At 43.6% G+C, this 13,830-nt stretch overlaps 1 protein-coding gene across 1 annotated transcript in view; it reads left to right on the forward strand.

Moving 5' to 3' along the window:
* LOC136942838 (disintegrin and metalloproteinase domain-containing protein 12-like) overlaps positions 1–13,830 on the forward strand; it is a 54,989-nt gene that overhangs the window by 12,253 nt on the left and 28,906 nt on the right. Inside the window, exon 4 of the mRNA XM_067235849.1 lies at positions 12,267–12,345. Coding sequence (XP_067091950.1) covers positions 12,267–12,345 — 79 coding nt within the window. The remainder of the gene's footprint in view (positions 1–12,266; positions 12,346–13,830) is intronic.

Here is a 13,830-nt window from a genome sequence, read left to right on the forward strand (position 1 = left end):
CTTGTAGTGCTGGTTCGCTCTCCATGGGCCCTGTTTGTTTAACTGGCTCAAAGGAAGAGAAGAGTTAGTAAATTGTATTTTGAGGACCTAAGGGTTCAGTTAGGAGAGGCATCATGTGCCGAGTTATGGAAGGTTTACTGTAAGTGTTGGTCTTTTACTGGATTCTGCTGAGTCCATAAGGTTTCCTCATTTGGCGAAGCTCCAGAGAAGTTCTGGTGTGGAGCCAGTGAGAAATGATGTAGGGCTTGCCAATGTAAACGGACTACCAGATCTAATTAATAAACCAATATGTTTGCTAGCAGCCTTCTGGCGTCGGCCCAGTACTCTATCCTGAAGCACAGTGCAGAGACGCTCAAGGCCTGGGGACAAGAGAGCAGCAGGGAGTGTGTGTCTGTGTGTGCGTGCGTGCGTACGTGTGTGTGTGCGCGGTTGTGTGTACCGTGTCCATGTGCGTCTGCAGTTGCGTGTATTCCTGTGCACGTGTCTGTTGGGCGTGTACTTAATGTATGTACCTTGAAAACACTTTGTAGTTCAGCGCTGTATCTCTGTAGTTTGACCCCCCTCTGCCCTCCGTTTGGTACGTACTCTCACAGCTTCCCGGTTGAACACACCCAATTGCTCAAAAAGCAAACGTCAGTTTTGTTTGGGGGAAATGTTTGACCCAAAAAAGGTTGTTTCGCAGTTGGACCAGAATGTTCTGTCTGCTGGGCTGCTTCTGGCGCTCTCTCTCTCTCTCTCTCTCTCTCTCTCTCTCTCTCTCTCTCTCTCTCAGCCTCTACCTGAGCAGATACAGTCTCCGAAGTAGAGTTGAAAGCTTGAGTCCTGATTATTGGAGTCCTTGTCTAATTTCTCAAGTATTTTTTCCCCTGTGTGTGTGTGTGTGTGTGTTTATGTGTGTGTGTGCCTGTTTCTGTTTATAATGTCTGAGTGGAGGGCCTCTCCTGTCTGTTCCATTTTCCAGGACTTGTTGCTCCTCAGCTGTACCTGTCTCAGAATACAGCTCTGATTATTCAGAAAACAGACGAATAGTACAAGTAGTCTCCTTTCAGCTCAGAAAGATGAGCTGTCAGGAAAAGGTTTCAGAGCACACGTCTGAATTCTTGAGCTATGTTGCACATTGTCGACTGCATCCTCTACTGACACAAGATAGGAAGTCAGATGGCTGAGTGGTTAGGGAATCGGGCTAGTAATCAGAAGGTTGCTAGTTAGATTCCCGGCTATGCCAACCAAATGACGTTGTGTCCTTGGGCAAGGCACTTCACCCTACTTGCCTTGGGGAGAATGTCCCTGTACTTACTGTAAGTAACTGTAAGTCGCTCTGGATAAGAGTGTCTGCTAAATGTAAATGTAAGATGTTTTACTGTAGCATGTTGGACCACTCTTTGTCCATATTGTTTTGTCTGTCTCCAATGAGGCCCCATGTTGCCTTCACACATGACTACCTTTCGTGTTCGAGATGTCAGTCATTGCACATATGGAAAAAAAGAAAGGAAAAGATTTTCCTAGGTCTCTGTAACAGCGACTGTGTGACATATGATATTTAATGCTTGTTGCACATGCGGCTGGTTTGACGTGTATGTGTGTGTGTGTGCATGTGTGTGACAGAATGGTCTCTTTAAAGCATTGTAGTGATCCATAGCTTGTGAACCTGCCTGTAATGACCAATGATCGTCTTATGGGACATGACCACATTTACAGTAATCAAAGACTGCGACAGCACTATTCAAGGGAAAAATTGTGCAATGTGTGTGTGTGTGTCTTTGTGTCTGTACATGTGATTCTCTGTATGCATAGGCGATTTGTTTGTGTTCATTTGTGGAAATGTGTATGTGACTTCATGTGTGTGCATTTGGAGTTAATACATGTAATCAACGCGGCCTTCAGGATTTCAGCTTGAATCAATACATTGAAAACCATTTTGCCATTCATGTCATTAATGCAAAACATTTGAGAAAATGATTTGGTGATCAGTTGTTCTACCTCTTGTCATATTCTAGACTGGAGATGTTGACAGATTACCCATACAGCTTTGCACAATACTTCCCCATGATGACATTTCCTTTCATTCTTTTCTCTCAGGAAGGACTGGAGGAAAGGGCTATTCAGGAACACAAGGCCACCATTAAACAACATCATTATGGTCTGTCACAAACATGCCCATAGCAACATCCTCCTCAGCACTCTTTTCTGTTTATGCAAACTGTGTCGAATCAGTGAAGGGAACTGACAAAGACATGCCCCACCACCCACACCTGATGGTCCCTTGCGGTGCACATCATTAGCCACAAAGCTCATTCACAATAGGTGGACAAAGAGCCAGAAAGAGAGAGAGAGACCTCGTTTTCCAAGCTATTTAATTAGATATGTCAAGTCTTGAAGACGTCGACCTGTCTTTCAGCCACACGCTGGTCCTGCAGAGAATAATGAGCTGTTAGCTTGTTGGCATGTCAGCTCGGAAGCCTAATGGGGCTTTTTACATTTACATTTAGCAGACGCTCTTATCCAGAGCGACTTACAGTAAGTACAGGGACATTCTCCCCGAGGCAAGTAGGGTGAAGTGCCTTGCCCAAGGACACAACGTCATTTGGCACAGCCGGGAAGCGAACTGGCAACCTTCAGATTACTAGCCCGACTCCCTCACCGCTCAGCCACCTGACTCCCTTTTTAAAGAGCTCCCTTGCAGCGCAGACTAAACACATTGTAGCGCTGGGTTTCTAGACAGACTAAACACATTGCAGCCACCTACTGACCTTGCTGGGGATCGCAAACTGGTTAATTACAATTCAGGCGCGCCGGACATCAGCATCAGCTCCAGCTTCTCTCTTTCTCTACCTCTTTGTTTCTGTCTATATAATAAGCTATAGAATAAGTATAAAAGAATATAGCAGAGCATAGTATAAGATAGTATGGTGAGAAATAAATCAAGCGTGTATGTGTACAGTATGTATGTTTTCTCATGTATAGTAAGAGGGAGCAGCTTGTCTCTATGAGAACCAGACCCCTCCTTCTCCACAGGCCACTTTTGTCCTGATTACAACCACCAAAGGGGGATTTGGCCCAGAAGTCTCCCCCTGCTGCAAACACAATGTGCCCTCCACCTCAACGCCAAATCTCCATGGCCCCTTGCTTGTGGTGCCAAGGCCTAATGCCCTAAGCCTGTCACAACCAACCTGCCAGGCCTTGCCAGGTTAAATTGTACACATCTCTGCAGAGGTTTGGAGACAGTTTTTAAGCGTGCATTTCCCCGTTTAAAAATTGCGAAGAGCAGTTATGGGGAGTTGCATTGGCCATTAGGAGTAATGAACATTTGTGGTCTTTACACATATGTTGGTCAAACTAAGTCTAAATCATGCTTAGTACAGGCGGTTTTACTGTTAGTATTGTGAAACCTTTACATGGTTGGATCTACTGCCAGGGTCTGAGGTCGTGACACATTACTCTTGGCAGTGGAGTCTTGTCTGTGAGAGTGGACTGTAGGGAAGAGTGTCAGTGACTACCCCCTACAGCTAAACCAGTGATATTTTCCATTACACCATGAAAATGATTGGATTTTTCATATTGCAAATCAGCAGCAGGTTAAATGATTGTTCAGTGAAACCATTAGAGGAAGACCTTTCCTTCTATTGGTCTTTAATTAAGATCCCGATGGGTGGCGTGAGAGACTGAGAGAGCTCTTGGGAAGACTCAAGCCCCTCTAGGAAACAGAGAGACGGAGGGAGGAGAGAGGAGAGGTGCTGCGCAGGGAGATCAGAGGAGTGCTACTTTAGCCTGTGAGGGCCTCGAACCAAGCCCCAGGGGTCTCCATCTCTCCCTGTCTTCCTGCTGTTCACTGCTACATTTTTTAATACTCTCACTGTCTCTCTCTTTCTCTTTTCCTCTATTTTTCCTCTCTCTCTCTCTCTCTCTCTCTCTCTCTCTCTCTCTCTCTCTCTCTCTCTCTCTCTCTCGTACACATTCTCGCTCTTTCTGTCTCTGTGTCTCTCTCTCCCCCCCCTCCCTCTCTGTCTCTGAGGTAGCTGTGAAGTTAAGAGAGTTTGTTGAGCAGTGGAACTTCTCAGAGACCCCTGGCAACTCCTGCATCACTGCTGGCTCCTCCTGCAAGTTTAGTCTTGGGGTTATTCTTAGCCTGGCAATAATGTTGTCGGACCACTTAGCCAAAATGTGTTGTGTTTGTGCCTAGGTGGGTGGGTGTGTGTGTGTGTGGGTTTTTTTCGCATTCGTCATTTAAGCAGGAGAACATTGGGTGGGATGCCGCCCAATTCTCACTGCTTTTAACCTTACATATATGGGTCACCTGTCAAGGGTGTTAGCTAGCGGAACGGAGAGGTCCCGCACGCATCAGCACTTTTCTGCTACGTTCTTTAACGCATTACAGAGAGTAAGTGCTTTCAAATGAGAACACAGGGGTGATGCATGCCCAGCCTCGCCCATTTCACAGAGTAAGACATGCTCTGAATATCCCCCTGCTAGACACATTGAGATAAACTACAACCGTGCACTAGGCGAGAGGGAAAAATATGGTAAGTTAGAAGGGGTCATGTATTTTCCATACTGTGGACTGTGGATGTTAATGATGCATAATGCATCTATTTATCTGGGGCGACGTTTCTCTGGATCAGTGGAAACGGGAGATCTCCGGAGCACGATTGAATGCATTCTTCTCCTTTACTCTGCAGATCTCCGGGGATGATAGAAGCACAGTGTGTATGCATCATGTGTACATTTGCACGCATTTGTCTCAGAGACAATGCGCCCGTAGTACTATGGGATTATATTACATTTCCCTGCACACTAGACACATCTATCCTTTTCCCCATCTTGGATCTATGATATCCACATTTTCACCAGAACACGCTATTCTCACGGTCCCTCATGCCATCAATATCACAGACAAAAAATGTTTTAACCGCGGTGAAGAAGGATATCGCTTTATATGGGAGTCCCATACATCAGTTATTTTCTAGGATTATAAAACTGGAACTTCAGCCGCCCCAAAGCTATGAGGTCAGACTGTCCCCTCGCTGAGCTCAAAGTCTGACTGCTCCTCCTGCTCCACAGTGCCACTGATCTCAATCTCATATGGATAATCCAGACCAATCACTCACTTAACAATCAGATGATCCAGGCGATGGATAGATTAGGGGGATTACACGCTACTGGCCTGGAGGTGAAAACTCAACAAGGCAAAGCTAGCAGTAGTTCACAACATGGCGGTGGGGATGAATCTAGTGTGATAAGCGTCCATCCACAGCTCCAATATGTTATTCTTTGTGGTCTCGACTTACGTGCACACACAATCACATACACACACACGCACCCACTGCCCCCAACACAGCCACACACCGCACGCACACACGCAACAGGGATAGGAAGCACACATTTAGAATCTGTGAGACATGCAAAGGAGAACGCCGCAGAGAGAGGAAATGCATCCGAGGTCTGACGGAGGCGATTTCCTGAGTGAGCCTGACAACACAGTGGTCAGACAATCAGCTGAAGGAACCAGTGAGCAAACACACCGACAAAACCAGTGGGAAAACCTTGCCCAGGAAGCAGATGAGGTTGCGCAGGATTAGTTTAGTAAGCGACAGCTTTAGCGATAAGGCATTCAATTATGAAAGGATGTCGCTATTTAAACAAGCTGAGACAGATTACCACAGTTGTTATCCATTATGTGAATAATGGACGCCTTTTGGATATGTAGGTTGTCACAGATGTTACCGTTTTCAACTGGTTCCCCTCCCCACGCACCTAATGTTCACCCAATAACCTATGTCCCTTAACCTATGACCTTTGAACGTTTGGTGACCCCGCTGGTACCTCCTGTATGAGGTGATAGTAGCCTGCAAACTGCACAGTGGTCAAGTAAAACAGGCAAGGGTTAGCAACGGTACAAGCCCCACAGAATTGAAAACTAAAAGGCTGACAAGTTTTTCAATCAGTCCTTAGTGTGTCTTCACCCGTATCCAGTCCTTAATCGATGCCGTGGTCTCTGCCTGCCCAAGCCTCTCTCGGCTCTGCAGACTCCTTGCTCTGAAGGAACACGGCGCAGTCACCCAATCCTTTGTTTAAGTGATACATCATTGCAGAGTGAAAGACACAACCTCCGCCATGTTACCAGGGTAATGGGGTGTGGAATGACAGATTGGGTGCCATTATCTTTCTGGGGGATCAACGCTAACTCCGTACAAATAGAAAGGAGTGGACCTAATGATGTGAGACATTTTGAAGAGAAGAGCCAGGGCACTTTGTGGGGATTGGGACACGAGGAGCAACAAGGGGAACAGTGACAGCTAAGGAAACATGCCGTTTTATGAGTTGCTGCTAAAGCAGCATGTAAGTGCCTCTTTTACCGGTCTTTTGTACTGTACCTCCCACTTTCAGAAAGAAAGAAGAAAAGGAAAGAACACAAGAAAGAAAGAGAGGGGAAAAAGAAGAAAGAAAGCATGGAAGGAAGGAAGGTAGGAAGGAAGGAAGGAAGAACAAGGGAGAGAATATTTTGAATATTACAGCGTTTAATTGTGTATTCTCCCACTAGACAAAAGAAGTCTGACTGAACAATGAAAATGCCTTAGGGAATAACTTCTGATTAATTGGAGAGATATGAACCCTCTGACAATAACATTTATGGATTTGTTTACTCTTTTCTATGAATAATGAGAGGTCTTCTTCCTTGAAGATCCCTAGTCCCTCATTAGTTCCGGTGAATGTGAATATAGAAGATACTTAAGCTTCTCTGAGGAGTGGGAAGTGCATACACTACCTGGAGTTATTACCACAGTTTCTCCTTGGTGTTAAAAAGTGCCTACCTACCTATTAGGGGAATGGGGTGACTGCGTATGTGTGAGTTTGAAACACCATTCCAGGTTTATGGTTTTTAATGCGCTAACATAAAAACTGTCACATGGTGTTAGGTCAATTGCAAACTACAGTTGATTCGTGTCACTGTGATTGATTAATCACTTCAGAAAATAGAGAGCTGTTCAAAAAGGAATGAAGCAGAATACCAAAGTAGAAAAGTTTTGGTCCAAAGAAGCCCTCTGTGTAGTCTTGACTTCATGTACTATTAATCGTATAATATCTAAAAGGATCACCACTGTCAACTGGCCAGCTGTTACCTTTAAAGAGTATGAGATCATGTTCATTGTACAGTGAAATGGGAAAATATGCCCGATGAGGGAATTGTTTAATGGTGTTACATATTCCGGATGTGTAGGCCAACAGCAATGAAATGGCTGATTCTTATAAAACTGGAGTGTACCTCTGGATCTCAGGGTCAGGGTTGTCATGTGACTTCAGGTCCAGGGCAAGCACAAGCAGAATTCTGGTGATAAATCTCTTCTGTACAATGATTTGTTTCACACCAAATCCATGGCTGTTTCAATGCACAGTAATTCTTTTTTCTGTATTCCTGCTTCCTCTTTAGAATAGTGTGTTACTCTAAAGACATTTCCCTGCTTCTATGGAGAACATAAAAACATTTTCTATCAAGAATTCAATATATAACAAATTACAGCCGAAGGACAAACATGGAGGGAGAGAGAGAGAGAAAGACAAAAAGAGAAAGAGACCTTAGGTGCAGAATGAAAACTTTGGGCGAGAGGGACTCTTGCGCAGGATGAAGACTCACAGGTATTGTGAATGAGGGAGAGAAAAAGACAGAGACCTTGTGGTTGCAAAGTAAGAAGGCAGAGAGGGGAGAGGAGATGTGTGTAGAAGTTCCATTCAGTGTGTTGACCACTTTAAACTTATCCACATGAATGTGAGCTTTGCTTATGCTTCAGAGAGCTGTCTTCCTTCATCATTATCATGTCTCTGGAGGTCACCACTTAAGCTTGTAGGCTGGCCTTCCATTTAACAATATGTAGCCTACATCACTTGATTCAAGTCAAGTCAGTTTTATTTATAGAGCCAATGCCGACCAAAGGGCTGTACAAAATCATCAAATAGGGCAATTCACACAACCTCTTTGAGATCTTCTTTCTCCCACCCTTTTGGTAATGTGCACGATATGATTTGCCACAGTACATTTTAAGAAGACATGTCAAAGATGACCTGTGGATAGTATGTTCAGGCTGGTCAATGGAAATTAAATTGGTTTGAATCGGATATATATATGCGGTGACACTCGTGTTCTCTTGAATCCCAGATAGCGCCCCCACGCCCAACCCCGTTCCTCCCTCCCTCCCTCATGTGTGTCTGTTTGCTCTCCTTGCCAACACCACAGCTACTCAACTCCTGTGCCTGCCTGTGATTCGCTGCTGATGGGAAGACCCTGTATTTCCTCCACTCGGGAGTTGTTTTTTTGTCTATCTCCATTGGTTGACTCATCTGAGACTGCAGTGCTGTTGGGATGCATGTGCCGTATAGAGTACTGCTGACAGGACTGTTTTCTAAGACTGGAAACAGAGAATATGCTCTGTCCTCTGCCTTCAAGGATACCAGGTTGACAAATATAAAAAATATATATATATTGGTCAGACCCCACAAACAAGTGATCTGGTGATATGCTAATATTTAGTTTCTTTAAGGCTGAAACCTTGGCATGTTGAAGTTGGATGAAAAATTTAGTGAAGATTAATTTATGCATTAATTAACAGTGACTCAATTAAAGAGTCTTTAGACTTCTGTAGATACCTTTTTTACACTGATAACTTATCATAGCTAGATAGGACTGACTAATGATCAGTAGGTTGTCACTGGATTCTGTCATCAGAGTCCTTCTGAGGCTTCCCCCAGTGTTTGTGATGAGAGTCCATTATTTCTTCAGCTCAGTGAGAATCTTCTGCCCCCCTCCTTCTGTGAGCTCGCTGCAGAGCCCCAGATAGAAGCATGCCTAAGCCGGGGGGGCATGGAGCTGTATGTAAATCAATTTTTGAAAGCAACGGCGTGTGGAAATAGAATTATGGCTGTCAACCACAGACCTTTCTATGGCTCTCTCTTTCGCTCACTCCTCTACACGTCTGTGAAGGCAAGAGACTTTGTTCAATGAAATTACTCAGATTACAAAGAGCACTGAATTGCACTCAAATCGCTCAATGCTCCAGGGGGTTCTCGTAATAGTGAGTTATTACGAGTTGTGGCTTCATGTGTATTAAAATGCTGCACTTTCCTCACATTTACATGGAAGCAGAGTGGAAGCAGTCTACAGGAATGTGTACAATGTTTTTACAATATGCTACTTTTTCAAATTGCTTTACCTTTGTATCAGAAATCCAGTTAGAGACCTATCGAGTTCCACCTAAAGATCTTGTCCTCTGCTCTGGAGACTCTGGAATCATCCTGTTTTGGTTTGCGTTCAGTCTGTGTTTGACTCGTCCCAATTATGGAAGCAAACAGCAAGCACTTAAGATGATGCATGTGTGTGTGTGCGTGTGTTTTTTTGTTTGTTTGACAGATCCTACATCATAGAAAAATATAAAATGTACCTTATTAAAAAAGTGTTACATTGTTTGGTTGATTATGCCGCGGATCCTATTTATACATTAGGAAGTCTCTGCTGTGGTCTGCTAAACCTGATAAAGTATTATTGACAATAATGTACAAAACACAGGACTAGGTTCGAATATGAATCGCTGGAAAGATGTCGTCAGTGGCAGGGTGTTGGAACACCACAGGAAGATAGATTGTTGTTTAGACCTCCCTTAGATTCCACTTAAATGGTCTCATTCATCACAATTAACCTGTGTGTCTATTAAGGAAGTGCTAATTAAATGTTTGTCCATGCTTAATGAAACACAGCCCACTCAAGGCCTATGAAATCAATGTTCATTGATTTCAATTGTTATGAATATGTGTATTAAGCCAGTGAGTGGTACATGTGGCAGAAATAACAATTGTCTTTGTTTATCCCCATTAAACAATATAACACCTTGGAGTGAAGGCGCTTACAACAGTGAATTAACAACATCGCGTGTAAGCGTTATCTCTTCTTGTTTGTGATAACGTTAGAGACTGTAAACTGCAAAAGGCTACTACAAATGAGCGAATCACTGCTTTGCATCTTGACAGGTATATTTCTTTGTATGTCACATTGGACAGTATGGAATATAGAGTGCTAAAGGAGTGTTGGAAATGTTAGGGGCCGTGCTGTTAAAGCCTTTTATTCCTTGCTAACGTCAATGACGGTTATCAAACCTGACAGCCAAACTGCAGACTTGACTTGTGTGGCCTTGTGTGGCATGTGTCAGGGCATGGCATAAATACTCCCGAATCCTTCGATAAATACGTAAATCTCTTGTTTTTTCTCTCTTAAACCAAAGGTGTTTCATGGTCTTCCCATCCAATCTTTGACTCCCCAACCACTGTAGAAACCATACATCTCTCTACTTGGAAAAAAATAAAATAAAAATACATCTCTACAGCTGAGCCTTTGGGATTCACGCTGAGTTTGTGCAAGGGGATTCTGGTGACTGTCACGCCGATTCCTACGGGACGAGATCAAAGGCTTTGGAAAGTAGCTACTTTGAAGTGATCCGCCATCTAAATGTCATTTGATTGGCTACTGGTTCCACTTGACAAAAAGATGGCCACTGGTGGGTACTCATTACCGGGGAATGGGCATAATCAAATTTAGGCGTTTTACAATGTCCAGAAAAAAAACCTCCACCCTCGCTCTCTTTCTTCTGTCAGAGATCTGTTTGCTTTGTGAGGATATTCAAGCCTGGGGTCTAACCATCATATTATGCAGGATCTAACCCCAACAACAACAACATCAGACATATCATGATTGATTCTGTTTTCTGAAGAGCACATTGCATGTGGTCATTCCACTGAAGAAGCCAAGACTCAGATCAGATATTCCATGACTATGCATGCTATTTGCCTTTCTCATGATGTTTTGGACTCGGGAAGGCCCAGAACCCCAGAGAGCTGTAGGTGTGTGGCCAAGAGGGAGATGCAGAGAGGCAGCACGCACACTCAGCTGTAGAGAGCCTTTGTTCCATCATCTGTCTTTACCAGAGAGTTGATTACGGGATGATTTCATCATGTTCAATCTACAGCCAACCTCCTAATGCATGTAATGGCACCTTGACATGAGTTATTCATCTTAAGCCAGCTTCCTGCCCTGAAATTATCTTTTTAGCCTTTGCGGGGAACTAGCATTAGCAAACACAAATCCTATCTGGACTACAAACATATCCTCTTATGCCATGTCAGGCAAATATCAGCTTTTGGACTTGTCTATCGTGCTCTCTGACGGCCTTCAGTGTAATATGGATCGTCTTCCTGCTACATAACATTAACTTCCCAGCTTTTGCTTGGTGGTGAGTTTGTAATGGCGACACAGGCATAGCCTTAAAAGACGGCCAGTAGTTAAGTCATATGGGAGCAATGACAGCAGAAATGGATCTGTTGGTCAGTTCAGTTTTCGGAGGCATATACCATCCATAGATGCTGAATTTGTGTACGTCTTTAATGTGTAATCCTTCGTCAGCTAATCCTGGATATTGGTGAGAACAGGCAGCGTAGGATGGCTAGCATGGTGGGATGTCTCCTGCTGTGACTTGGACGCACACGGCCTCCCATTTCTTCAATCTCGCTGAGTGATCCATCCCAAATCCTCTCCAGCCATCCCACTCTAACGTGTGTTTTGATTGAATTAATGACATTTTTAAATATCATCCTTGCTGGTAAATGGGTCATCGCTTTGGGGGGGGGGGGGGGGGGGGGGTGTTTTTATCAACCCAGCCTGTTCTGGGACTGCACAGTGGATTGGTTGCTTTAAAAAAAAAGCTGTCTGTCTTTTAGATGTCTCTCCTGAGAGCTTCGACATATTAGCCTGCTCCATGTGGATACATGTCTGAAAGCACTGTAGTTAGGAGGGCATTTTGTCTTTCATCGGCTTTCTTTCTTTCACACACACACTATCCTCGATTTTGTTCTCGGACCATCCCCTTAGATGTCACTTTGACGGTTCAGCTGTTGAGACGCACACACACGCATGCACACACACACACATGCACACGTCGACACGAACACACACACATTGGAATAATTGCCTTAGCAGGGGTATGTCATTCATGGACACAGGGCATTGTTAATTCACTTCCACTACTCCCTGTGTACCGTCTTTGTTGTGCCATTTTCTTCAACATGAATCATTCCAGAGGCCTGTCAAGGAATACAGAACGCCTGAGAAGAAGATTTTTTTTTTGTTCCAGACTATTATAAAACAGAGTAGACAATTCTCTTCATTTTGGGTCTGAAAATAACCCTTTTCAGATGTCCCTGTTTCTTTTGTTTGTTTTTTGTCTGTTTTGCAGGGGTCTGTTTGCAAGCCATTACACTGAGACACATTACCTGGAGGACGGGAGTGCAGTCATCACAGCCCACAACGTTACGGTAGGCAGGGGAACAAGTGCACCTGATATTCATGCTTGAGTTGACGTGGTTCTCAGCATGTCATAACGGATGATTCAGTAAGAACGTCAGCTATAAACGGATGTTTTCAGAATCATATGCCTAGAAGAATAGGACCGGTGGCATGACAAACAGACAGGCTGGTATTTGTCGATGGTGTAGACTGACGGGTGGTGAATTAGATCATTCTGTTCTCATCAAGATAATAGAATTGGAATCCATCTGATTTTTTTTGGAGCAGGTTATGACACAAGTCTATGATATTATCTTGAATTTACAATGGATGGATTTATTTTACTAAATGTCTTGTGCAAGTGCATGCTGGAGACAGTCACCTAATGTATAGACAGGTGTAATAAATGGATCAAAATGGGTGTTCCTTCTAAGTTTCCTTTCACCTCAGTTCTCTCAGAGTTCAGTTGAGCGCATACAGCACCTTTCTTTTCCTTACTTTCTGACAGAAACTGAATGAACCAAAGTGGAACATTTGGAGCTAGGTGTTTTCCCCTCACTAGCTTGTCTCATACCTTTTTTGTCAGCTCATTTGGGAGACATGCCAGATGTTTTGCCTTGCTATGGAAACTACATTACTCTCTGTACCTGCTCATCTGCCCTGTGCAGAAGAAGAGGAGAGGTCATCCTACAGTATTGTCATTAGTAATGCTAATTATAAGATGCCCATATCTTGCAAAAATGTATATTATTATTATTTAAAAGTATTTTTGCCACATGCAGAGCAGGCTATAGTACTGCATGTCAGAGTGATGGACTTTCAAAAGTCAGGTACAATAGAAGATGCTGAAGTTGTGTTATGTTGACAGGACTCCTGTCTGAATCTGCTGATATTTATCTTTCCTTAGACTTATAAATAGTGCAAAGTTGACCTTGTAGAAGCCTATCCTTTCCGTATGGAAGGATCCATTCCCAGAAGTAAACCATGTCTTTATAGACTCTGGGTCAACATACAGAACACTTGAATTATTGCCCAAAAACAGCAGCACTGTGTCATGAAAGAAAGATGAGTTGGTGGTATTAATATAGATGCTATACACAGAATGTTTGCTGAACCCCTGTGTTCATATTTAATGTCACGCTAAAGGCCATTAGCTGGTGACTCAGCAAGAGCCAGTGGTGTACAAACCTGACACAAACACTTTCCTTTGCAGAGTTGAACCCAAGTCTTTTTCCAAGATAAAAAACTTAGCTGAGCTTCCTCTGTAAAAGTCTGTAAAGAGCCAGCCTGAGGTATTTCCTCTCATAGTGCAGTATTGACAGAAAGTATATTTGGGACTGAGGAATGGTTGGCTGGTTGCTAAATGATAGTTGATCTTGGAGGGTTTGGTTCAGACTTGAAAGAACACAGTTAGCCATAAAATGTCTGTTTTCTCTCAAAACCAGACACTTCCTTCGCCCCCTCGTCCAGACAGACAGTCATTACAGTGTGTCTGTCTCTAGAAACCTAAATGA

The sequence above is a fragment of the Osmerus mordax genome, chromosome 5, assembly GCF_038355195.1.
Source record: "Osmerus mordax isolate fOsmMor3 chromosome 5, fOsmMor3.pri, whole genome shotgun sequence".
NCBI classification, from domain to species: Eukaryota; Metazoa; Chordata; class Actinopteri; order Osmeriformes; family Osmeridae; genus Osmerus; species Osmerus mordax.